General features: G+C 42.9%; 2 protein-coding genes across 5 annotated transcripts in view; both read right to left on the bottom strand.

Annotated features, from left to right (window-relative positions):
* Positions 1–8,495, bottom strand: part of FHDC1 (FH2 domain containing 1) — a 37,185-nt gene extending 28,690 nt beyond the window's left edge. Inside the window, exons 1-2 of the mRNA XM_055700910.1 lie at positions 8,403–8,495; positions 3,257–3,887 (exon numbers count right to left, since the gene is read on the bottom strand). Of these exons, the coding sequence (XP_055556885.1) occupies positions 3,257–3,739 (483 nt within the window). The 5' untranslated portion in view covers positions 3,740–3,887; positions 8,403–8,495. The remainder of the gene's footprint in view (positions 1–3,256; positions 3,888–8,402) is intronic.
* Positions 8,496–14,043: 5,548 nt separating this feature from the next.
* Positions 14,044–27,615, bottom strand: part of ARFIP1 (ADP ribosylation factor interacting protein 1) — a 44,270-nt gene continuing 30,698 nt past the window's right edge. For all 4 annotated transcript variants that reach the window (XM_055705945.1, XM_055705954.1, XM_014277905.3 and 1 more), the window contains 3 exons: positions 26,743–26,900; positions 23,547–23,721; positions 14,044–15,679 (listed from right to left, as the gene is read on the bottom strand). In XM_055705945.1, the coding sequence (XP_055561920.1) occupies positions 15,524–15,679; positions 23,547–23,721; positions 26,743–26,900 (489 nt within the window). In that variant the 3' untranslated portion in view covers positions 14,044–15,523. The remainder of the gene's footprint in view (positions 15,680–23,546; positions 23,722–26,742; positions 26,901–27,615) is intronic.

The raw sequence follows: 27,615 nt of genomic DNA, 5'->3' as shown, positions 1-27,615 counted from the left end.
CTTCCGTCTTCCTCTCTCCTCTCACTACCCCCTTACACGGGCTCTGGAATTCACTGCACCCTTTTGCAAACCATCAAAACTCACTAACATAGCAGAAAACGGCTCCAGTAGAAAAGAAACAAAAAAAACCCCAACAGCATTCTGCTGAGCCACTTACTTAAACCTGTTTACGGAGGGTCCGATGTCTGCCAGAGGCAGCGTGCGGATGGGGGGAGGCGAGGGACAGGAGCAGAGGGACCGAACGAGAGCGAGACCAGCTCCCTTGGCTGCCAACAAGCTGCTCTGCCCGCTCTGCCGCCAGGCTCGCTATAGTCTAGGTGAGCATACGTTGTGCCATGCTGTGACACCGCAGAAGGATGGGGAAAGCAAACCGGTGTGTAAACTTAAACCTACACCCCCTATTTTTCAGAGGCTGAAATTACATGAAACCATAGGGCAAATTAAGCTTTTAGTCAAGGAAACATGTTAATTGGTCTCCTAAGGGTTTGGTGAGGGATTGTTTACAAGAAGGAAAGCATTTGCTGTAGGAGTTCTATTATAATGATGTTGTTTAGTGCCAAGCCTCCAGCACTGGGATTCAATAACCCGAGCTGGGCACCAAAATTCCCTGTCTACATCACTGACAAGTGAGGAACTGAAAGGACACGTAGTATCGTAAGCTCCTTACATCATTAAGAGACAGCTTTTTCCGAAGCTGCTCCTGCCTTCATAATCAACGGTGATCTCTGGAGGAGGTATGAAACCCCCATCCCCATGGCAGTCTTGGGGGAGCACCCTCATCACTGCCTGATGGGTCACTCTCCACCACTTCCACTGAAGCTACGCCACAGCACCAAGAAGAAACCCACCGAGACCAAAGAGCAGACTCCATCCGTGCCCTTTTGCACAGCACTCTGGACACGTGCTGGGTTTTTCAGGCTTGGATCTAAGCAGTACTTGCATGTATGTGCTTGAAGTTATCTTGAAAATTCATTGTTGACATATACACCAACTAGACTAATTCCACTAAACTCCAAGGAACGTTTTGCACTGCTAGATCAAAACGCGCTTTCTACAATCAACCGTGTTTTACACAAAAGGAATAAAGGTACTGAAACACAACATGTTTTGTCCACCTTCCCCGGCCAGGCCAGCGACGCAGCCAGGAACCAGGAGCTACGGCTTCCTTGGCCCCATGCTAATGCAGGCACCACAAGGTCGCGCAGATGCTGTGCACCTCAGCCTGCCCCAGCTCCTTTCAACCTCCACGGCTTTTACTGCAGTGAACTGAGGACAATCATCACACAGTAGAGCGAGCAGCAGCCGACAGCACCAGTGACGGAGATGACAAACATCGGCCTATGCCTCAAATCTCCGCTCTCTTGCTGAGTAATGCCTGTAGTAACCTTAAGCATGCGAGCTGTTGCGTATCCATGCTTCCGCGCTTCCAGCAACACATGGCTCTTCAGGATTATCTCCTTCCCTCCTTGCTAAGCAGCTAGTACTGCAGAGTCCATTAACACACAAGACATTGCTCATCACTCTCTGACACACTGCTACGGCACGCTTGACAAGCCTAGCAACGGAGCTGAACGTTTTGTCACTTGAGTAGCGTAACTCAGAGGCAAGTCCTGTTGCCTCACCACCTGCCATGTGCAAAAGGCACCACGGGAGCCCTGACCCAGGGTGCACAGGCACTAAGTGGTGACGATTCCTTGGATCATGGTATAAGATACAGCTGGATACACAAAAACATTAACTTCCAACAGGGTTTTGTTTCCAAGGCACTGTACCTTGGAGAAACCCTTGCTTTGCAGGTCTGTAATTTTAATCTCTAACACTGCTCTTAATCTCCCTAAAACGCCCCAAGTTTCAAGCTGTACATGAAAACGCATGAGTTCTGGAGCATGCTGGTGTCTTCTCTGCCCCAGCTACTATACGCTAGGGACCACATTCAGTTTTTGAACTTTATCATCATTTTTACTGTAACTAGATCTTCACGACCACAGCTGTCTTGAAAGGAGCAGCTTCTACACAAGCGCACGGGGCCAGGCCTGCGTGCATCTGTGCGCAGCCCAGGAAGTCCACTCACAACAATCCTGATGCGAAGATGAACGTAGCCTGAAAACAGCGCAGAGGTTAATGACTACCTCTGACGATGGCCCAAATTACTCCTTCCCAATGTCAGGGTTTCACAGTCTGCAATACACCTGCCTGTTTCAAACCCCTCGTTTTAGTCTATGTACAACACGTATCAGTACATCAGCTTCCCACCCTGTCCCTGCTGATCTTACTTCCACATCTCCCACATCCTGCGCCTTCAAGTCCCTATTTCCTCACTAAGAACTGGTACACCGGTTACATCTCCTAACCCTGTGCCCTCTGTATTTTGTTTACAAGCTAACATGTGTGTAGACACACACCAGTGATTACATCTGCATTTCAGCCCTCCAATTACTTCACAGAAAGATTACCTGAGACAATTCAATTCAGGCTTCACAAAGAGGCTGTCTACAAATCAGGATTTAAGAACTAGAAAAGCTACTTAGCAGGTCACTGGGGAGTGTTTGAACCTGAAAGTACTTGGTATACACAGTCTTGCCACCAGAACAAAACCCAGTAATGATCTTCAGACCTTCTTGGAAGGTTATTTTAGTGTCCAGAAAAAGCAGAGCAGATGAAATAAAGTTTTCATTAGCAAGAAAGTAACATTTATGAAAGCTGAAACTTTAAAATTATCCCAATTAAATAACAAATTCTCTTAATCACTATATTATGTTTTATGTCCTTGCTGCCTGTGCTTCCCTTCCTGGTGCCTCTAGGACATCAAGGGTACATATAGCATTAACCCTTGCAATAGGATTCTCTTCCCTCCCACCTGGTGCGTGTTTTTATGTGGAATATTTTGTTTGCACGACAGACATGGTAGAAGAGCTGAAAAGTTACAATGCACCTATGTTTCATACTCAAACCTGAAGGGCTACCCAACATGAGTAAACACAGATGCCTTCATCTCCCTCCACTTACTTATATTTATTTTAACAGGTGATCAAATCACAGCGCTTACCAAGTTAAAACAATAAAATGCTGTTAGCTCTTTGAAAAACAAATATGTACCACTAAGAACAAAGAGTTTATCCTCCCCATCGTTCCCTTCTCCTTCAAACAAAGACAAATTTGCCATAAGGATGAAACACGATGGGAAAAGAGACAAAGACGAGTCAGAATTCACACCAATTCCTACAGCATTATGTAAAAGAGAGGTTTTACTTCTTACCTCCTCTTTAGTTTCTTTAAATGAAGATTTTAAAGATCGACTTCGGGGGTCCTGGGGCTTGGTTTCTTCCTGCTGCCCAAAAAGTTCCTCGATTGTCTTTGTATCAATCTGATACTGCGGTCTTGAAGCAATCGTCCAGATATTGTTTTTACCGCGGACTTGTTCTTCAGGGATGGTTTTCCAGAAAAAGCTCCGCATTCGTTTTTTTTTGCCATGGCTGTCATGCCCGTTCATCAGCTGTGGAGGCAGAGGTATATTCGGCCCAGGCAGTGGAGGAGGGGGCGGTGGTGGGGGCGGCATCCCCGGGGGGAGCGGAGGGGCTGGGGGTGCCCCTGTGAGGGGACATGGCAGAGGGGGCAGTGGCGCTGCAGGCTCAGAAAGTTGAGATGCTGTCGTCGTATCCTCGTTCATTAATCCCGTTGCAACTGGAATAGCCCCATTTTCTTTATCATTGACCAGGGAGAGACAATTCATAACATGCATTTTATGGGCTCCCCGAAGAGGAGAGTGTCACAGCCTTGGATGGGTCTGACACATCGAACAGTGAGGGCAGCAGCAGCTGACACCACGCGCTCAAGCTCTAGTCTGCCAGCAGGAACAACACAAGAGGGGACTGTACCATCTTCGCAACCTACAACAAAGGACAATGGGGACACTCAGATCAGAGAGAGTGGGTATTGTCCCTCGCACTGAAAAGAAACTGAAATTAACAGCTATCAAGTTTTTAATCCAGAAGGGAAACTTCTGTGAATCAACAGTCTTTCCCAGAGCAACTGTACAAAATTTATCCACATCAAGATTTCAAATAGCTTTGGGTACTTAGATTTCAAGAACACATATAAAAGTAATATCTCTTAAATTGCCCACAGTAGATACCTATCTATATATACAAATATATATATATTTATTTGTGTATATATATATATACACACACACATACAAAACTACCTATTAATCTCAGCTCAGTGCAATTTCGTGAGAGAATATTTTTATCTCAAATTACTAAACCAAACAAATATTATTCCGCTCCTGATTTTAATTTTTTTTTAAAGGTGATTACACACAGTTAGAAAATATAAGTACTAACCACGGTATTGGATTAACTAGATCAAACAGACCCTGTTTGAATCCTTTTAATTCATGGCTTAAATCCAAGCTGCATTAAAATAATGAGCAATATGTCAATGATTTAACAATCTAGCCTACTGTACTGCTTTTTTGCCTCCGTATTTTTCACTCAAATGTCAATAAGGGAAAAACAGCATGCAGTCCCTAAGCTCTCTACCTTCACTGAGCATAAACTTATAGTATTTGCATTTTACCATTACTGGTCTGGTTATGCCACCTCCCAAAATGCACTACAAGACGACAGACCACAGTTTGACTGAGCTGCCCCTTGTAACTTACTTTGGTATCTAAGTTAACGTAACCAGCTCATGAAGTGGAGAGAGACACAAAGGACCGAGGAGCTGACAGGACAGTAACCCACACATCCTACATATGTACACGCTGTACATATGCAAAGCTTTAAATATTTAGGAAAGCTACTAGATCTAGATTACCTCTGGAAGCAGCTTAACAGGAAGCACAATAGTTCTGAGCAATTTTTCTTATACTGCCACCTACTAAATGAAGATGCTGTTATTGACGGTAAACCTTCAAAGTAAGTGTGTGACTTCCATAAAAAGCACAATTTTGACAAGCCAAATCTATTAGAACAGATTTACTTCATAAGTCTCAGAGAAAACAAATTAAGGTGTTTCAAATACAGACCAATGAAGAATCCCATGGTTTTATGGAAAGTTTTAAGTGATCTCAAAAAAAATCCAGAACATTTTTTTTCTGTAAATTCAAGATACCACACAATACAGATTTACATAGAAGAAAGACAGCCCCCGAGCAAAAATCAGTCACAGGAAAGCCCAACAGAAAAAGCTGAAGGCACTGGCACAAGAACAATATCAAATCGAGATTCGGCACTGATTTAGTTGTATGCGTCTTCAGCAGGGTTCACACAGACCTAACAGCAACGAAGATCAATTTGACATTGTGCAACAGTGACAAAAACCCTTCGCTATTTTCGCCAGGGATCCATCATTAGAGTGCACGTGAACAAACAGACCCAAGTCACAGAAACAAGCCTTAGGGCAAATTCCCTCTTGGGCTGCACGGACTCAGCCCCCCACAGCTTCGCTGCGATCAATGGAAACCGACACAAAACCATCCACTGTACCTCTTCTTCTCCAAAGCTTGCATAGGTAGCGACAAACTCCTCTTCCCTGCTTCGGATTTTCTAACCTTATACCTTAGGTTATCAAGGTATTTGCAAGAATAGAAAACATGAAAACCTGTATGAGGTTTAAGTCATAGGAAATATGGAAAATATTTCAACAGCAGGGTAAAAACGGGAAGAGCTACAAAGAAAGTGGATCACAGAACTGTTCGCGTTGGAAAGGACCTTAAAGATCATCTCATTCCAACGCCCCTGCCATGGGCAGGGACACTTTCTGCTAGACCAGGTTGCTCAAGGATCAGGACAGAGGGATTCAAATTCAAGTCAGCATTAACACCCAGTTGCTGTTACAGAGCCCAGGGTTTCATGCCTCTCCTCCCAAGTTCACGATCATAAAAGCAGAGAGGCATAAAAAAGGCAGGTGCAAGGTGGTGGAAAGAGATTAACCACTCAAAGCAATTAAGCGTTGCATTAATTTAAAGAAATAGTCAAGTAGGAAAAATATTTTCTTCCCTACCGCTTATTTAAAAATGCAAAGCGTATTAGCTAGTCTTCCACCATCACAAAGCAGCATACAACAAGTTGTTATTTTCTAGCCTGGGTTCCCACAGAGTTAAAAAAAAGAAGAAAGGAAAGAAGAAAAAAAAAGACAAACGAACCGACCATGCCCCTGGGCAATGTGCAAGAACCTCATTCTGGAACTTCCAATAATTCTACATGCTTTAAGAAAAATGGGATCAAATCCTAATGGAACAAAGTTGTAGGCGATGAATCATCGGAGTCCCAGCGCTAAGAGACAAGAGTGGAAAACGACTGATGTCAGACCTGAGCTTCCCAGTTTGGACAAGGGACACTCCTAGTGAAAGGAGCGGAGAACGCAAGGGGAAGAAAACATCCCAATCTAGATGTAAAGATAGATAGATAGAACAGGAAAAACAGTTTTCAAGCCAACGAGCCCTGTACTGCTTCAGATGAGGTAACCGTCACCCAGAACCAGGAAAAGGGAAGAATCAGCGCTTGGAAGGAGGGCACGAAAGAAAGGCACACCATAAATGCTGGCACTCAGCTTTGTCCTCTGACAGATAAGCACAATGCAGGTGAGAGAGGTCACCTGCTCCTAAGAGGACGGTGGTCTCCTGTTACCAGGACACCAGGAGACCGGTCAAAACTCCCTTCTCCTGCGGCTGGAAGACGTTCCCAGCTCCCCCACCATCACCGTGGGTGGGAGAGGAGAGGAGCTGGCAGCCGGGACAGCTCCAGGCCGCTTGCTGGTATCAGCAGGTGCCTCCGCCAAGGAAGCGCAGCAGGAGGAGGTGGGGAACACCAGGGCCCTTCCAACTGGGAGCTACAGATTACCAGACAGCCGGGCGCGTAATGAAACTCAAGGAAAATTTTAACTCCTAAGGAGCCTCTCTGTGCTTTTCAAAGGAAAAAAAAAGCTATCCAAGAACAAACATTTAAGATGTCTCAATTACACATCATTATTGCACGTTTGTTATCCAAAACAGCCCAAGCAGTGCAGGAGCTCTAAAGTAACATCTTTACCGCACGCTTTCATTGTGTCCATATTTAGCATAAAATAAATATTTTATTTCTTTGTCTCATTCATTGTTTTAGCCAACCTAATCTAACTTGGAAACATATTTCAAAGCGAGAGGGTGCGGACAACCTTCTCCCTAGGTAAGAAGACAAATGCTGCAAAGTGATTTGTTTCTTGCAAAAAAGGCAGTTGCCGCTGAGACGGACATTCATTATATTTGCATACTAAATTAACAGGTGAAATGCACAATATGCTGAAGGGCATTTCGTAACTCATACTGCAAGGTATTACTGCCTTTAACTCACGCCTTATGTTCTCTGCTGCCCACGTTTCCATGTCAGGTGTCCTCCAAATTCTCATGAGAACAACGCCGGTTTTGACACCAAAGCTCAACCACAGTATTTGGATGTCTGGGTCCCTACAGCAGCCGTACGGAGAGGTAAAGGGCACAACCAGTTGCCAGCTGCTGATAAAAACCACCCTGGAAACAAACGCCGCCTCGTATAACTCATCGCAGATCTCGCCAAAACGTGCGGGTTACAAAGACGACAGGGCTCGCGCTACCGCAGCAACTCGGTGCTTAAACACTTCACGCACCCAGAAAAACTCCCTGTAGGGCACGACCCCCCCGCCCGCCAGCACGGCTGGGCAGGGACCCGCAGCGCTGGGCAGGGACCCCGCGGGTGCTGTCAGGGGGCTCCGTTCCAGCCGGTTCCGCCACGGCCCTCGGCCTTACGGCGTTACCTCCGTGCGGAGCGGCCGTTCGGCCGAGGCACACGCGACAGGCGGGCGGCGGGGGCCCGGGGCAAAAGCCCGGCTCCGCGGCTCCCTGCGACCGACGCCGCGAGAAGCACCGAGGGCACCGCCGAGGGCAGCGCCGAGGGCAGCGGGGCTGGGCGCTGCCGCCGGCCGCTCCCGCCGCCCCGTCGGACCCCGGGCACCCCGAGGGGCTCCCCCGCGCCCCGCCGGCAGGGGGCGCCATAGCGAGCTGCCCGAGCCCCCTCCCTTGCAGAAACCGGGGGGCCGCGCTCGCCGCAACGGCAGCGGCCCCGGCGGAGAGAGCCGGGGGTCCCCGCGGCTGCCGCCCCGCCCGCCCCGCCAGGGGAGTGCAGCGGCGGCTCCCACCCGGTGACAGGGGGCGGACGGAGAGGCGGAGGTAGCGCCGCACACCGGCGTCCCGCGGGGGGGGAGGGAGCTGCCCGTTTGCCCGTTTCCCCGGGAGCGCTCTCCCCTCCGCCGTCCCGGGAAGGCGGAGAAGGACCCACGCAGGCGGCCGCGCACCCCCCCGGCAGCGCGGAGCCCCCTCGCCCAGCCGGGGCAGAACCGCGCGGAGCCCCCGGCCCGGCCCGGCCCGCCCGCCCGCCGCCGCTCACCTCCGCGCCCGCGGGAGCACGCGGCGCCGCGCGCAGCAGGGCCCGGTGCCGCCGCCGCCTCTTCCCATCGCGCCGCGGCCGCGCCGCCGGAGCGGGGGGGGGGGGGGGGGGGGGGGCGGGGCAGCGCGCAGGCGCGGCGCGGGCGGGGCCGCGGCAGGTGACAGCGGCGGCAGCTCCCGCCCTGGCCGCGGGGCGGCGGCGCCCGCCTCCTGCCGCACCTGGCGGCCGCGGCACCCGCACGGCGGCGCGGGGGGAGGGCGGCCCGCTCCCCAGCACCGGCCGTGCCGCCGCGCCGTCCCGGGGGGGTCGCGGTCTGGGCAAGCGCCTGCCGGGCTGTCCGAGCCCCGTATAAATGCACACGCCGTTCACCAGAGGCCGGCGCCGAAAGCACGGCAACTACTTCTGCCGGAGCGGGACAGCCGCGCCGCGGGGCCCGGTCGCGGCTCGAAGGGGCGGGCGGGCGGGCTCCCTCCCATGGCTGGCGCCCTTCGCCCCTTCCCGCCGCCCCCCCGGGCTCTCCCCGCGGGGGGAATGGGCGGGGGGCGGCAGGGCCCCAGCAGCGGGCCGGGGCCGGGCTCCGGCGGGGCGGGGTGAGGGGACCGCGGGCAGCGCGAAGAGGCCGTCAGCGAGCGGCCCCGGGCTGCGTGTCCCGCTGGGCAGCTCCCGGGACCTGGGGACACCTGGACACAGCTGGACGCCCGGCCCCGTGCGCAGGTGGCACCGCCAACAAGCGCCTCGCGCTGAGGTGCTGCGCCCGGAGATGAGACAACAAAACCGTTTCCCCCCCAGAAGCGTGAAGGACTTTGCTCAAGTCAACAGGCGGTCAGGAGCGATGGCAGCCCCAGCGCTGCGCACGGGAGGCCAACGGGCAGAGCAGAAACGCTTCCCGGCCGAGGAGGGAGGGAGGGAGGGAGGCAGAACGCCCCTCGCCTCCAGCCTTGCGCCGTCAGCCACCAGCGCCGGGGGCTGGGCACAGAGAGAGCACGGCACCCCGAGCACCCCGAGCACCCCGCCGGGCCGCAGCGGGAGGCTGGCAGCGGGTCTGTCCGGCTGCGGAGGGCCCAGGCTGCGCAGGGCCCAGGCTGCGCTGCTGGGGCTGGGGAGGCACCAGAGGATGAGCAGGAGGCCAGGCAGCCTCCTCCGGACCCCCCCGACCCCGGAGCCCTCCTCCGGCCCTGAGCCCTCCTCAGCCCCCCAACCCCAGAGCCCAGGCACGTGCTTGCGGAGCTTACACCATCCCAGCCTGCGGTTTTGCAGCCAGAGATCTGACCTACTGGTCTGGCAAGAGAGCCTGTTTGAGTCACTCCATCTACAAAAAAACCAAGGAAAATTCAACGAATGCGATGTCAGAACCTGGTCATTTAAGCTGAAAATTCACCGAGTTGAAAACAGTTCAGCTGCAATAGTCAATGGCAATTCATATCGCGTCTCCGCTTGGCAGGGTGAGCAGCAGCTGGGGAGGACACGCTCAGCTCCAAGCCAGCATGGACATTCCTCGAGAGTGTCAGGTCACCCCCGAGGTCGCCAGCAAGGAAGCGCATTGCTGCTTGGACTGTAGCTGCTTGTGTGGGAACCAAAGAGGCTTGTTTTCATTGCTGCCAGTCACGAGCATAAATGTTCACTCAAAAAGACGGAAAGAGCAAGCCAAACAAGAGACTTGCGTAATGACATTGTATTAAAAAAAACACAACCCAACAACAAAACCGAACAGGCCAGCAGAGGACCTGGGAGCAAGCCTGGATGTGAAGTTAAACTCTTAACTTTTCCTCACCTTGCAGGTTTCTTGCCCAGAACTTTTCCAAAACACAACGTTAGCAGATTAATTTTAAATTCTTAGCTGATTCCTCCCACCCACCCCACCCCCCAAAATGTGAGCACTTAGCAGGCAAAGATTTTGCCCACATGGCTAAAATTCATCCGAGTTACAAACATCTGAAAACAGGTCTTTACAGTAGGAAGTATTAAGCAACTTTAATATTAGGTAGATCGAACAGCCCCACCTATAATAAGCTACAAATGCACCTCCCTAGAACAGATAGCATTTAGATGAGTTGCTATACTATGAAAACAAGTCCTGTTGTTATATTTTAAAATTTCTAGTTAACGAAATCCTCAGGACAGTTTTCAAGATGACTACTTTTCTTAAGGCATGACTTCTTTTATGAGAGAAAAAAAAAAGTAGTCTTTTGCAAATTCTGCTTTTCTGTAGAGCACAAATAGCTTGTAACGCTTTAGGCTGAACATGAATTTAACAACCAAACAGATCTAATGGTAACAAACCAATTTATACCACTTGAACAAAAGGTGTAGTCATCTTCATTACATGTCCTCATTTCTACAGCATTTGGACAAAGGCAGGAGAGAAATTAATTGTAACACACCAGTCACATTAGAACCAAGCTCTTTTTGGTTTCAAAATCAGGCACTGTAGTAGTTAACCTCTCAAACCCCTAGAATTAATTACCACTGCCACACAAAACTACCATGATGCATACCCATACGTAAGAAAGGCAAATCAAGATGGAACAGGCAACGCTACTTTTAGAATTATTTAACTTGAATATACAGCTTTCAGTATTCTTTAAAAGGCAGCAAGGTGTATAATTATTTTTTTAATTAGCACAGTGGGACATACTATTTAAGTACCATTTACTAGGAACATACTGCTGATAGCTGAACTGCTCCTGACTGAACCCATGGATTTATGCTGGCATAAACAGTAGCAACAGGGCACACCTGAACTAAAAATTTGTTTCAGATTTACTCTGTCTACATCTGATCTCTGCACTTAATTAAGAAATGTTATCATACAACCACACTGGTACCCATCTAAGTTCTACCAACTGATGATGCAAGGGAACTCTGAAAAGATACTCTCAATCTTTTTCTGCTTCTCCTGGAACATCAAGTATTTCCATTCTTCTAATAGCTGTTGCCTTAAAAATGGGTTCCATAAAGAGATAAGACAGTGTATTTGCTCAGAAAACTAAGTTTTTTTAATCTACAGTGATTATTAAAAGTTGAACATGCATTTTGTACTTAACAGAAATAAAACAGAAAAACTAATAGTGAACAGCACAGAATTGTTGCTGCTCCTGCCCCCTTCTTAATTGTTTTTTTTCCTTTAGAAGGGCAGCTGAGGTGTACAAAGTAATGCTTTTGTGCCAGCACGCGCAGCCGTAAGAAGCAGAAGATTTGAGATTGAGCTTTTGCGTCCAAAGCCATTGCTCTGCAAGGTTCATACGCTGCTGCTCTGCATTTCAGTATAGGGACTCTGACAAAAGAGCAACACATCACTTCTCCTTTCCACTGCTCTCTGTCAACTTACGCCCTTCTCCAAGACAGGCACAAGCCATCCTACTTGCTACTCTTATGCTACAGCGTAAGGTACTTCCTTAATTCGCTTCAGACTACTGCCATGACGACAAAAAACACACCCCATCCACCTGGCCACTTGCCTTCCATATAAGACTGGCAGAAATTAAAGATAAAGGACCTTGGTGGAAATACATGCAGGGAGGTGAACGAGGCTGCTGTCACAGGCACAGAACTGAGCTTTCTATGCATCAAACAACCTGAAACAACACAAAGACATCAAATAGCTACTAATAAGGCCAAATAAAAAGAACAGAGAGAAAAATATAAACCAAGCAAAGTCAACTTCGCTGTGGATCTTCTCATAAAAAGAAGAAACACCTTTCAATTTGACACAGCTGCCAGTACTTGGATAACTTTGGGGTCGGGGCAATCACAAAATATGAAAAGATTAATGACCAACTGAAAGATCTGTGACTAGTACAACCCCCACATAAAGCACGCAGCATGGAAAAGATAACCAGACAAAAAAAAAAAACAAAAAAAAAAACCCAAACCAAAACCAACCCTAATGATAATTGCAGATGAGGAATGCTAAATAATTATAATACCTTATTATTCTTGTAACACCACAACAAGGAACAAGAGCAGATAAGCAGAGAATACAAACTGAAATGCCCCCCATTCAGTTCAAACAGAGTTGAGGGGAACATTTAGCTTTCCTTTTATATTACTTTGATCATTTTTTGAAGCAGAGACAGAACAGAGATAAGGTTGCTGGGAAAACCAGTCGACTGAAGACTGAAATCAAGCTGTTACTTTAATGATACTGGTGTCTTACCATACTCTACTTGCATAGACCTCTCTTCAAATACAACTATAGATACATTTTATAACCAGAAAGGTTCTTTGTAAGGGCTTAATAAAGCATGATGCATGTCAAAGAACGTTTTTAGAGCAGAAGACCTGTTTGTAGAACTCATACAAACAAAATTACAGGAGCTACAAGTCTCAAACCAGCCAGGAGTGCAGATAAATCACAGTATGGTCATTGAGGAATGAAACAGCTCCCTGGTCTCTGGGTAAAGCAGCTACAGCAGCATATCTGAAACATATTAACAGCTTTAAATTCTTCTTCCTGAGAAACCTCACACCCCACTATAAGCACTAACGTGATAACAGGTAAGAGAGATTAAATCTTTCACAGACAAGACTCTATTTAAGTGGGCATGGCCCCCTCTTCAAACAAAACAAAAAATCCATCCTGACAACTGTTTACCTAGATAAATGCCAGCATTACAACTTAAGATATTTATACAGCCTTTTCGTTAGTATCAGAAAGCCTGACAACCATAATGACTCCCCATTAGAAGCTTCAGAAGTCTCTTCCCCTCGTGATCTCCAGAACCAAAAGTTTCTAAATTTGGTTAGATCTAAAGTGCTAACTTTGACTAGAAGACATGAGCTTGAATTATTTCATAAGTACATATATTTGAATAGGGGCAAAGAATGAAGTTACAGCATTACAGAAGGCAACTAGCTTAATACCCTCTCGACCAGCTGAGCACAGAGCTCTCCTCACTGAGGCTATCAATTAGAACAATCACTTCGGTAAGCAAAACGGAAGCCATTCTTCCTTCCCCCTAACATTAAACAATACGCAGACAGATTTTAGTGAGTATCCTCTTTTGTCCAACCTTTTCTTCCAGGTGAGGAGACTCCAGCAGTTTTAAGCCATTGCAAAAGCGTGAGGGTTGCACAATGCCACACGTGAGCCATTCCAAGTTCACTCTTACCATTTCCAACCGATCAGTTCCTTCTGAGCAGGGACCATCCTCACAGGCAACATGTGAATCTGAGATAGAAACCAACAGCACATGTTCAACGTGTATCCTTTCCCTACCATGCTCTGAAAGCTGGTTATTTCAGTTGCAGCCAGCAGGTTTGCATTCTTCATCCCTGCTACCATGCTGCTATCCGCATTTCCTAGCTCAACTGTAGTTACACAGCTAACTTCTGCCTTGCACCATCGTTACCATACACACGCCAAGATTCAGACACAGTGGAAGTCAATGGCTTCATTAGAAATTTCCTTTAAAAGCTGAAGTCAAGAGTTACATATCCTGAAAGGTTTGTTTCGCTATCAGTTTCCAGTCAAGTTGAACTTGCACCCTATTAAACCATCCTGAAATAAACCAGCATCAGTGTTACCACCTAGCACCGCTTCTCCAGAAATTCTTGGGCAGGGGTGGCAACTCAGAAAAATGGGACAAAGCTTTCACTGAGAAAGCCAAGCTCTGCTCTTAACCATCACGAGTCAAGCAAGTTTGACTGCAAACACCTTTAATATGAATACAAAATTCACATAGGATATACATTCTGGGGAACATAATGAACTATTACAAGAGATTCTGACAGAACGAAAACATAAAGAAGGCTCTGTCAGGCCAAGAATTTAATGAGGAATGATTAAAAAGTTTGATTTACAGTTACATTACAGTTGTGTTAAGCACTGAAAACTAAGAATGTCAGCTGAAAGGCATTTGAACATACAGTACATAAATCATACAATCCACACTGTTGTAAATAACATATTTGAAGTATTTCATTTTACTTAATAGAACACAAAGCAACATAACGTGTGCAAATGAGGACTCCAATATATTGAATTTAAAATGTCTATGATAAAACTGACATAGAATTTTACATTTAAGGACTACATGATTGATGGAGAAATTAAAAACATAGCCTCCATGTTACCTCCCCTCCTATTACCAAAGTATGCTTGTCAATTAAGTAGAAAAACCATACTGGCCCGATTTCCTCTCTCAAAATCATACCTGCCCACAAAGGTCAACTAAAGCTTGAACTTGATCTAATGTACAATGAAACAACATTTACACAGTTGCCTTCCCCTTGCTGGGAACTGACAAACCATTATTTGAAAGGTTCTTGGATTATGTACACTGGTGGAAAATATTATCTTAGAAAAAGGCACATACCTGTGATTTAAGGCTAGTACGGTATTTGTTTCATAGAGAAAGTAAAATTTTAAGTGAAATTAATACATTGCATGGTTGGCCTTACTCAGCAAACCACTTGGTGCAAAGCAAAAATATGTGCTTAGAAGCCTCAGACTGACAGTGATTCTTGCTTTAGTGTTTTTCTTTTTTTGTTTGTTTGGTTTGTTGTTGTTTTTTTTTTTAAATCCATGAGGGAAAGGTACATCTTTTAAAAAGGCGTTTGCTGCAATTCCACTAGTCAATGAGCCATCTGCTACTGCTGCCTTACATGCAGATATTGCACATAGGCCTTATATTATTAATCTGCAAAATATTCTTTTAACTCTCTCCTTTTTAAAAGTCATATGAAAATTACTAAAGATGTTCTCTATATTAGTTTATAAAATACCAGATGTTGGTACAAATCATGTAAATCTCCATTCGGAAATATTTTGACTAGCCACCAAAATGACCAGAAATCACAAACATCATTTGTCAGTGCAAATCTATAATAGTTTTGTCCTCCCTCCCTCCCTCCTTCTCCCCCCCATCCCATTACAGAAATAACCACCAACCTCTACATACAAAAGGAGTGCTCTGTATTTGACATGACAGTAATTACGTTTGGTTACCTTAAAATCACCCACTTTCCCACCAAATTCAGTTTTAGAGTATTATAAAAAGGGGGAAAAAATTAAAGCTGTCTGTGCAAGAATCACTACAACAGTCCTTCAACCCCAACCCTTAATTGCTATCAGATTTAAAGATTTTCAGTTAAGATTGGGTCCTCTTTTTCCAATCCAATTACTGTTCTTCAAGCCAGGATGGGGCATCTGCTCCAGGAGTTTTCAATTTGATGTGGAACTGTTTAAGTGTCTGTTCAAGCTGCTTTTGATTCCCAGCAAAGTAGGCTGCAATGGCATTGTGGAACAGAACAAGCTGATTGTGCAATACCTTAACCTGCAGGCAAGGACAGAGACAGGTTAAGAGGGAAAAAAGCAGATGTTAACAACATCACAGGTCAGCAATATAAAAATGCTTGTATTTGAGATGGTCTGACTTCATACAAGTTTATTTAACAAAAGTTAAAAAAACAAATACAAAATGCAAATACAGAATAACATTAAAGTGATTTAGAGTTTTCATGAAGTATGCTTAACAGTTGATACCAACTCGGGATGCATGGACCAAAAGCAATTCACTGAACAACATAACGTTATCAAATACCAAACACTTGATTACAAGTACTTGATTCCTTGAAATTAGATGTCAAAACTCTGTTTCAGATATCCACCTGCAGGCCAAACGGACTCCCCTGAGACAGTACATGACAAATACATTATTTAAGTATACAGTTCATTTCTTTGCCCCCCCCTTGCAGAGAGCTACCGTTTTCCAGCACACATACACTTAAGTCAAATGAAACTGATACTCTTTTTCCGGCGATATTTCTTGCCTATCTCCTGTAACACAGGATTATTTACAGCACTTAGTCAGTATCTTCACTGTAACATTTGTGCAAAGGAGTCGTGAAACACACCGGTCACAGCAGTAAGCAGAACTTGGGGAGAAGAGCACAAAAGCAGCTGGAAGGCATCACCTTTTTCTCTTCTAGTCTAGTATGACAACCTATAGCACTGATGAAGTAGAAGTTAAACAAATGCTACATTTTCATCCTAGTACACCAGTAAAGCTGAAGTTGTGACTGATGAACAGCAAGCAGTATGCTGAGAAGGCATCTGTCCAGTTTCTCCTGCAGCCAAAACCTGTCCTTTTTGTTCTTGGTGCACTCTCAGCACAGCACAACTCCCCTCTTGTGTCAGAGCCCAAATCCCTAAGGTGGTGGGTGGCCCTGTGCCTGTCTTCAGCCTACGAGTCCCCGAGCCCAACAGCACGTAGCCAACACAGAACAGAATGGCTAATGGAGCCCAAAGGGAGGATGTGGTAGGTAGCAGATGAAGCTTTCTCTACTCCAGTTTTGCATCCCTGCCTCATCTCTCAGCATAAGCCACAGGGGATAATCCACTTCTGTCACACTAGAAAGCAGAACTGTGCTTGGCCCAGGTTTGGCCTGTGCCTACCAGTTGGCCATGCCTGTTTTAACAGGTTCTTCAGCTAACACGCCTTTCTGAAATGCATGCAACTCTATACAGAAACACTTTATTGCCTTCATTTAAGAAAAGATCTCCAATTTTAAAAACCCCAACATATATTAGACATGCTGTTACATAGAAGAGTGTAACATTTACACTATTACACAGAAGTGTTATAATATACTTCTAAAATGAAATGCCTTGAGAAAAAAGGGCTGAGGATGTGTGTGTGTGCGTGCATGTATGCAGGTGTAAATAAAGGTTTCAGCACTAACAGCTGAAATGTCTTTTATGCATATACAATTATTTTTTTTACTAATAGTCTCATTTCATTAATTAAGACGTGCCTGGTTTTCAGTTTGTATGGGAATATACGTATATAAATACTTTTTTATCTATAAAAATGTTCATCCCAAAATACTACATCATACAAGTAGAAAACATCACAACAACATAAATGGTTTGCTTTTAAAAGTTTATAGAGCAAAAAATTTAGCAGGTACAGTCTTTTTCTTGAGCAGATTCTTTCATCATCAACATGGAAGACTCCAAAAAATCCAAGGCAGGGTTTCTACACAGAGGTACACTCACTGTTCTAGCATATTATTAAAATGCTGCAAGGGTGTTATTCATACTATTTATAGGAACTCAAATAAGATAGGTAATTAACCCACCCTCCCATCCCAAGTTCATCCATTTGAGACCAAACTGGTACTTTGTTAGGGCAGCTTTTAACACAAAGCTTCTGTGAACTGCCCTGAAGTCTTCTGATAATCTTAGAAATTCAGCCAGGTCTAGGCTCAGGTATGCACGTGCACACACACACACACACACACACACACACAGAGGCAGGGACTGACAGCGTAGAGGCAGGTGATTCGAACTGAAAAAGATTTGTTTTGGTGGAGTTTTTTGAACTACCAGGGCTACCTCACTGTATGAGGTTCTACCCCCAAGCCAGATCACTGTGGTGTAAATTTTGTGATCATTATCAAACTGGTTGCAGAAGTTCAAGGTGTTACAACTTCTGCTGTCCTCCTTCAGAAGCCGATTGCTAAGCAAATCCCAAAAGTGATGTGGGGATCTTCTTATCCATAGCTTCATTCAGGTGACTTGAAGATTAAATTTCAAGAAAAAGACCACTTAAACTGTCTGACGCTGTACAAAGAAGCTCTTTGGAAAGAGAAAAAGCTGTAACATCTCAAATCACCCGATGTCCACTGCAGAAACACCTGCAGTCACAGCTAAGAACTGGATGACAAGTATTCACTTAAAGCCAAGTTCAACCCTAGCCAGTCTTCCCGTGAAAGAATCTCAGCCCTGAATCTCAGCCTTACCCACTCCCATATCCAGCCACTGACTCCTACTTCCACACTGTGTTTCACCTTAGCCCTCTGTTGGCAAAACACCCATGCAGTTATGCAGTCGGTTGGATCAGGGAGCAGATCTAGATTAAAACCAACCAGACAACAACATAGTTGCTTTAACCTGGATCAGTTCCCCAATCTGATTCTCTGCACAGCTGCAAAAACACTTTTGTAAACACGACAGAGAAGGCAAATGTGGGGGAAGGGGGGTAGAGGATGAAGGGACTGCTTTTTTTTTTTGCCTTTTTTTTTTTTCCTTCAGCAAAGCCTTGAAGTGACTGTTAGACAGCAGCGCTGAAGGCCAAGTCTTGAGCACTAAAGCTGTAGCACCTGTTCATTAAAGGAGCATTCGAAGATTTCCCTTTCAATCAAAGAATGTTAATGGTATGTTGCTAAAATATGGATTCCAATGTATGACGAGCATGTCTGTCAAAAAGCCATCATATTTTACAGTTGAACATCATCTAAAATCATTGTTCCTTGTTAATTAACTACACACACCTATTTGTTCCTAATTATGAGCAGAGTAAGCACTCCCGTAATAGACTTGGCAAACTTATGTCTCAAAATTGAACTTTGTGGATAAGCAGAAAAACCAGGCATGCCCCAAACAGACAACTTAAGTTCCATATACAGAAGACACTATACGTTGGATTCGAGTTTTCACATTTCCTCTGGATGCTCTTAACATTTAATTTCTTTTTAAATATTGTCCTTTTCCCCGCTGACTCCCTGTGAACACCCTATCTTCTGTGGCACAGATTTCTTTACAGCCTCCTCATTCAGACTGTTCCAGCCATCTCAACAACCAAAAAGACTACGCCCATTCTACTCTTTCTGTTGGTTTGTACCTCCTCACAACCACCACGACCCTTTCTCCTAGCTATCTTTATTTGAGGTTATTTGGTGTAAACAGTTACGTCATCTGGGTTTCCATTACATTGCATACTGCCTTCATTTGTAGAAGCAAGAATTTAAACTTCAAACTCCTCAAGTATAACTCACAGAAGTGCACTCAATTTCTTTCTCTACACAGAATGGTATTTGACATTTCTCAACTACAGACATGAATAACAGTTCTTCCTTTCTCAGAAAGATGCCTTTTCAAAAGTTTTTAGTGGCAGAAATCTTTAAGCTAAGAACAGGCCACCAGCCTTATTTTAAAATAATTTTTTAAAAAAAAGAACAACAACAACAAAACAAAAAAGTATTGTAAGCTATGAATTTTGACTGCAGCTGCTCTTACACTCATTATCCAACGCCACAAACTACTTGCAGAACTCTGCCAGCTGGGGATAGCACCAATATAACTTTGCAGCAACATTAAAAAAAAATAAAAAGATCAGTTCTAATTTCAAGATCAAATGCTATAATGAAATTAGTGAACAGAAATCTTGTTATCTTAGTTTTACAGACAGAAACTTGCAATCCCAGGTTTACTGTAAGACAGTTCTCAGAACCTTTGGGGGCTTTTAACTGAAATATTAACATATGAACCCAGAAGAAGAGGCACAAAGCGACTGCAATCACGTGATGCCTATTTCCCCCAAATGTAGCACCAGCTTGATTATGGCTGTTTGGTGACACCTGCAGCAACACAGACCGACCAGAGCCCACCAGCCAGTTAAACTGGCTTTATAGCTCCTTTGCAGCGACAGATTGAATCACCTCCCAGTTTTCCCCGCTCTCCTCATATGCCATGCCTAACCAAATACGGGACAAAATTTTTGAGTAGGAACATCACTGAGAGCATCTAGTCTAGGTACATTTACAAAAGAACATCTAAGATTTTGTTTTGATGTTAATTTGACAGGCAAAAATACACAATTTCTTTTTTCTAAATGTTTAATATTGGTCAGACTGTAAAAACGTATTTATTGGGAGATAATCATAAAATGATTTATCTAATCAAAAAATTAAACCCTAAATTGCTTAACTGTTTTGCTATGGCAAGGTTTCATTACACAATTCTGTTTTCAACACAGAAATGATAACGACTAAGCTTGAGACTACACTGTACTACATCCTGTATCAATATATGCAAGACTTGAAGCTCAAAGGTTTACAATCTACAACAGAAAAAAAATATATGGATACTGTACCGTTTTCTTACCTAAAAAGGCTTCCCTAACTAGACTGAACAAGCACTAATTCACATCTGGGTTCAGCACCACAACAATACATACTAATAATGTTGACTATTAGACATTTGCATGTTTAGTGTATTGTAACGAAGTCTGGCAAGCCCTGATACAGCTGCTCAAATACTAACCTTCACTTGCCTTGTATACAGTAAGCCTGCAAAACACACGCTTTCTAAAAGAGGCTACAGAAATGCTCTTTGCGAGAGTGAGTAAAACCAGTATTTTGTCCGTCTGATGTTCCTTTATTTTGATCTCCCATTTCATTAAATGGGCATCAACATGGTCCTGGGGATAGACACACAAAATAGCAGGTTCATGTTACCAAGAATACAGGGTCAGTCTAACTCCCTCACCGGGACTACTGTAACAGCTTAACAATACCAAAATCGCCCTTCCACATCATATATGGTCTTCAGTTTAAGCCCTCTCCTAAACAGCACACTATTCCCACAGCTGAAACAACTCTGTTGTAGACACACTCCTACAGCAGTACCCATTGTGATCTTCCTCCTTTCTTTCTCCTCTTTCATGTTAGGCACATGCTGTATTTACAGATGTTTAAATTATGATGGCTGATAGCAATTGTCACCATGTACCTTTGGAAAAATCTGACATTATTAAATCTAACTAAATTAAAATGTAGTTCCTATACTTACTGATCCTATGCTTATTGAGTTAAAGATCCTTCACAATATAAAAAGTGACTTAAGAGCAGTCACAGCCACTTTGTACACAGATAAAAGTAATGTTTATAATGGTTATAGAGTTGTCTGGCAAACCAACTGTGCATTCCAATTTCTTAATACTAGCTGCAGGACAAGTATGAGGTCTAACAGGAGCTCCCCACCATTGACATTAATAAAAAAAATAAATAATCGTGGACAAAAGAGAAAGGAATGAAGATGTCAGATTGGTAAGAACTTCATCTCCCAGATAACCACTGCCTCCCACTAAACCCCAGGAAGCATTCCGGGCACAGAACAAAAACTATCACAGACAGACGTGAGCTGGGAAAAAAAAAGTGCCCCTGAAATGAAAATTTAGGATTGGGATTAACATTATATATAGTTTACTATGGAGAATCCTATACAATAAATAGAACCCACCAAAGTAAAGCTTCTCTCAGTAGAAAATTACATTGAAGCCAATAGTTGACTGTAAAGGAAGTCCTTTCTATGGCTTATTTGGGAACAAAATTACATACACCCTTCAGTAAATATTTTGACATCTTTAGTGTCAAAACTGAGAAATGTCAACCAGTGATAAAAAGGCTTAAGCATGTGAAAGTCCCCTCTGTATTAATCTAAAAGAAAAGGCAGGAAGGAAAAAACAATCTCTTTCAGAAACAAAATTTGTAGGCTGTGACTGCTAACAGGATGCTTGATCTAATTCAAGACTGTCACTAGGAAGCCAGTTTCTTTAGTGTTCTCTAAATTGCCTCATTTAGTTTTTTAAAAAAATGTGGAAACTTTTTTGTACAAAATGGTAATAAAATGCTTTCACTCTGAAGTTTTCCTATCTATATGAACACAAATTGATCAGTCTGCTATACAGTTAATGCAAACCAAGAAGAAGCAGGGTAAGTGCTGTTTTCAATCAATTTGAACTTGAGCATCAGAATTGCTATAAAGATATGAGCTGGAAGGATCAAACAATTTCAACAGAAGCAAACAACTTACTAGAACGTTAAAAAAAGGGGGGGCGGGAGGGGAGACACCTTCAGTACATCCATTTTCAACCTAACACAGTTAAAACTCAGGTTTTATGAGCATTTTTAAATTTATGCATAAAGTAGCAGCATTTAGACTACGCTTCAGCTTGTTCAAGAAAATTAATTTCAATATGGATTTTTTCAATTTGAAAGTCAATGGGCTACAAGTTCAGCAAGAACAACAAATGAAAGTCAGGGCAATACCAGATTTTAATCATCTGATTATCTGGTTCATCAACTCCTAAAGGCTGTGATTCCAGATCCCTGGTCCTAATGCAAATGTCTGTATGAAGTAACAGTGCTCACAAGCTACATTTTTAGCTTATGCTGTTTTGGAAACCAAAAGGTTTGTTGATTTTCTCCACTTTTTTCTTCTTCTCCTCATCTGTCGATGGTTTCTGTTTCTTCCCTGTCTTCCATCTTTATTCTAAGTAGCTGATGTAACTGCACATGTGATAATATATGCAAGAATTGACAATAATCAGTTTTAATCTGTTTAGTTTGTTGCTGTGGTTTTCCCTTAAAGCCTCCTCCTTCCATGCAAGCAGCACGGTTTGCTACTGTTGTCATTTGGGGCCACTCCTGAATTCTCTGACAAGCAGTTGTTACCTACGTTGAGATCGTTAAAATATATGAATTAACTCATACTGAAAATGTTAACCCACTGCTAGCCATTGACAAACTAACAAACTGCTACCTTTTATGTAAGTTTTGATCCTATTTTCCTCCCTCTGAAGACATAGGAAATATAGCCTTAGATAATTATAACCATTTCATTTATATGAGTATGAACAAACACCAGATCTTGAAAGACCACTATTTTTACATCTAATTAGAAACAATTTAGAAGGCTTGTTTTACCAAAGAAAGCACAGGTTAAAAGTGTTTTCTGTATGACAATTCTCGATCACGAACAGGGTATAGATTAAATGGTAAGGCTGGAATGAACACATATATGAGAAAAAAAAAATCTTCAAGCCAACAGTTCAAGAGCTGTGTTTAGAATTAAGAAACTATAAGGGCATTAATTATAGAAAATTGTATTTCTCAGTTCCAAGTTATGAGTTTAAAGAAAGCTTAATTTTGAAGATGCCTCCTTACAGTTCTCTCACTTTCTTTGAACATACCCTCCACGACAGTGTTGTCAAACATAAGTACTACTTTGAATCTTAAATCAGTAGTTATACGACTCATGTAACTATTAAGTGCAATAAACTTGAAAAGTAATGCTTTTCCAAACTTGGAAGCTCCCATATCAACAAGAATCTATACAAGTGGCCATAATGTTTGCCATTTGTAGCTGGAGCAGCTTGATACGGACTTTTAAGGTTGCCTGCTCTCAAAGTGTGTCCTCCAGTGATACAGCGAGAACTCAGAAAACTCAGCTTGCTTTCTTTGCTCGCTATTTTTAAATTAAGATATATTTTAAGATCTAACAATTAAATTATTTCTAGCAAAGCAGAAACTTCCAGGACAAAACTCCTAAACGTAACATCAGAAATCATAGCTTACCTTATTTTCTTCCAAAAATTTCAATTTGATAGATACATCATTACGCATTTTGTCGTACTTCTCTTTATGCACTTGAAAGAGTTGTTGTGATTGCTCAATCCTTGGCAGAGTGTTTGCATCACGAGGGCCAAGATTCAGCTCTTCTAGGTCTGTTCGATAGGCATCATATTCAATCCTGCGAAGAAAAAGGAGGAGGGGGAAGAAAAAAATATCTAAAGGCAAAGTGTCTCAAAACAGTCCTCACATACAGGGCCAAGTACAACAGAAGATGAACAAAACAGTCAAGTATGGAAAAAATAAAAAACTTAGGCAAGGGTTTTTTTTCCCCCTCCTCCTATTCATCAAACAAAACCACACCCTTAAGTACACTGTATATATCTGCCTCAACAAGCATCCTCCCTCTTCTGTTCCTGTCTTAGCCACATGCTCCCAACCCTGTTTTGTGCTGGCTTCAGTGGTCAGAGCCTTCCCGAGACATCTCAGCTTAGTAACCCAGATCAAGCTAGTTAGCTTTTTCCCCCAGGTTATTCTTCTGCTGTTGAATTAGTTCAGTGAACAGTTTGTGTTGAGAGCAAGAGAAGCACCACCAGCCAGACATGCCCTTCAAGCAGATTTGAGCAATGGCTCGCTTACACCAAACCTCGTCCCATGGCTTTTTCAGCATGCTCTAGGCTTCTCTGTATGCATTAATTGGAACACTTTTACAGTTTTTCCACAAACAGTTTTGCATGAACTTGTCTGCCCTATGGATAAACAGGCTGTAAAAAGATGACGCGTTATTTATACTCTGCTGAGGGCCTATCTTGTTTTCCTAGACAAGTCAGACTCTCTGGATCACTACCACCACTGAAGGGGGCAGGTGAAGAGAAAGACACAAGGTTAAGACTAACAGCCATCTAAGTACTTAAGCCAATTCTGCACCAGATATATATCCCACTTCCAGATACGACTGATGAAAAATATTTTCTAATTTACTCTCCTTCTCTCTAAATTATCTATTCCAGATACTCCTAGCAAAAAAAAAAAATTATATTAGGGTACAAGCTCTTGCCCCCAGATACCTAACAATTTCTTAATTAAACAAGCTAGTTTTTATACAGCCTATTTATTTAAAAAGTTATGAACCTCCTTGATATCCTTCCATGTTAGAGTGTACCATTTCATTACATAGAGATGAACCAGTCATACCTTCTTTCTCATTTTAATGGGAAAAAAAAGTCTTTCAGTATTTTTTAAATATAGAAATCAGTTTGAATATTCATTTTCTATTTGAAAACATCAATTATTTCTTTTCCAAGTTTAATTCAAGCTTTCTATTAATCAAAATATAGCATTTATAAGTGGGAAAAGCACCTATGGAATGCTAGTTGTTTGAAGACTGTACCACTAAATTAATTTTCTGCTTTCCACTGTTACATGCAAGTCTACCAAATGTTGGATCCTTGCCAGATAAACGATTTTATATTTTATAACATTACTGCAAACGGGTAAGACAAATGTAGTAACGGCCTCCTAAGTTTTCTCTTCCCTCTCTTGTGCAACAGGCACTCCTCTGTTCACAGCCATCTAGCACTTGACGAGGTGAAGCAACAGACAATACCCATCACTCCAAGGTCATGGGCAGCCCTGCCCAAAGCTTCACTCTTCCTTCCATACTTCTTTGCAGCTTTCAAGTAATTGAGCCTAACACACCAGCGTGTAATGGCAATTTTAATGGAACAAACCAACCTATTTCTGGCTTTTCAAATATGCCTTCTCACAGATGCTTCTAAAACTTGAAATCAATCAGGATTAAAATCTGGTTATGAAAAACAACTTTTCAGCTGGTCTAACTGCTCCAAAACAAAATACAGTATTTTCAGAGGTAAAAGGAGTAATATTCACAGGGCTCTTCCCGATTCTTATTGCCACTATGACTCAGGCTTGATTTAGAGTTTATGACTTGACTCTCTGTTGGTTTGTTTCCTTTTCGGAATTGACAGAAGAGGGAAACAGATGAACGCTGAAGTGCAACTCAGGACAGGGAAGAATAGGAACAGAAATAAATGTGACCTATTTTCACACAGCAAAATGATGGACTGTCTACGCAAGTAAAGAACATTTGTCATTTATTCGCCTTATTGAAGTGGCAAAATACTTGATTTTTTTAAATCAACAGAAAAGGAAAGTAATGAAGGTAATTCAGGAGGGAAGAACCAGGTAATGAAAATGATTGGCAAGAACAATTGTAGCAGATTTATTTTGTACAGATTTTCAAGGGGATACCTGGAAGTTGTGGGAAATGGTTGGCTGTTCAATTTTTTTTAAATGCTTTAGTGTCAAAAATAAAACAATACATGATATTCATATTAATTCTGCCTTTCATGCCTTTTGAAAGTTTACCTAAATATCATAACAATAACATTATTTTGCTTATAAATAAGCACTAGAACAGAACAATTTAAGGGGTGGGGAGGTGGATGACTTCAAAACTCAAGTGGCTTGCAAATTTTGATCTTAAAAAAAAAAATCACAAAAAATTACATGCATAAACTGCATCTTTTGGCAAATTAAAAGAAACACAACTTTGTCCTATTAAGTGAAAGAAAGTCTAAATGGAACCAGGCATCGGAAAGAACCGCAGGTCCAAACTCTGGCAGGAAAAGGGAACCTGGCTTTAGAGTACCATGCCACATCTGAAAGTAACCTTCTCCAGGGCAGGAAACCCCTTATCTACTGCTAGATGATTTCACTCACAAAGAAATTCTTTTTTTTTTTATATTCTCCTTTGTGACCAAGCCTGCAACTTCTGCGTGAAAAAAACTGGTGTGAATTGCACATATTGTGCATCAACAGAAGCGCAAGATTAAATGTTTTTCAAAGAGGTCATTTTATCTATTACAATGTACCTGGATAAAAGGGTTAATGTTACACTGTCACGTTGCTTAGAAAGCCAGCTTAATCTAGCACACAGGAGAAAACACATATTATTACTCCTAGAGCTAACAAGTAAAATTAAGTCTACAACAGAATATTCACAACACATCTGAAGATATGTGCAATAAGGCAGTTAACTGTAAATCTTAATTATATGAAAGTTGTGTTATAAGGTTTTTATCTGACAGGTTAGTCACTTAAATACAAGGACTAAGCTGATACAAAGTCTGTTTCCTGAAGGTTAGTTCATAATGAAAACAGCTAGACACAGAATAGCTACCTGGCACTTTCATACTGTTTCACAGTCAATAATGTATCCTCAATTGTTTTATTCACCAATGTAGTCACACTGGCAATAAAAAAGTTAATAGCCCCAAGAAGAGTTTCTCCATTTTTAGCTAGAAGTTTCTGCGTATCTGCATTGTAGCCAAACTCCTCCTATAAACAAAGAGCAGAGAAAACAAAACTGTAGATCATTTAAAATCATAACATTCATCAGCAACTATATATAAAAAAACCCAAACGTACAGATGTGGTAGTTCTTTCACTTCTATTTGGGTATGGTTATGATTAAACAGATATGATTTCAATACAATATTCAGTTCCCAGTTTTCAAGAAATGATCTAACATCAGTAAACTATGGTTTACAATTTTGTTACCACGCATCATGTCAAATCCTATTTTATAATGTGATTTTCCTGCACTCAGAAATCTTGAATGTTACTTAAAAGTAAGTGCTAATGTAATCTTTATATTGTCATTCAGCAGGGGTTTAATCCAGGATCTCTCATGTGGCTGTCCAGGTAATGCTTTAATACCAATAGAGACACCACTACATTAAATACAGTAATATAACTAAGTTCACAAGGGCACACAGCATTAATTAGCTATTAAGTTTTATTCTTACATTCTGGAAAAGGGCACTGCAAAAAGCCCCAACATCTATCACAGTTTCACAGGCTGTAAATAATTGAAGAGCACGGCATTATAATGGATAGCAAATAAAAACTGTAATGTAGCTCAGCCATGAATTCTAAAGTGACAAGCGCAAAATTATTTCCAAGGCATTTCCAAGTCACATTTAGATATATGTTTGTTCATGTCTTTTTGCTAGCAGAAGCGTAAGCCCTGACAAAGGCTGCAAAGATTTTC

The sequence above is a fragment of the Falco cherrug genome, chromosome 1 (genome assembly GCF_023634085.1).
Source record: "Falco cherrug isolate bFalChe1 chromosome 1, bFalChe1.pri, whole genome shotgun sequence".
In the NCBI taxonomy this organism is placed as follows: domain Eukaryota; kingdom Metazoa; phylum Chordata; class Aves; order Falconiformes; family Falconidae; genus Falco; species Falco cherrug.
This window is presented reverse-complemented; position numbering and strand designations above follow the sequence as displayed.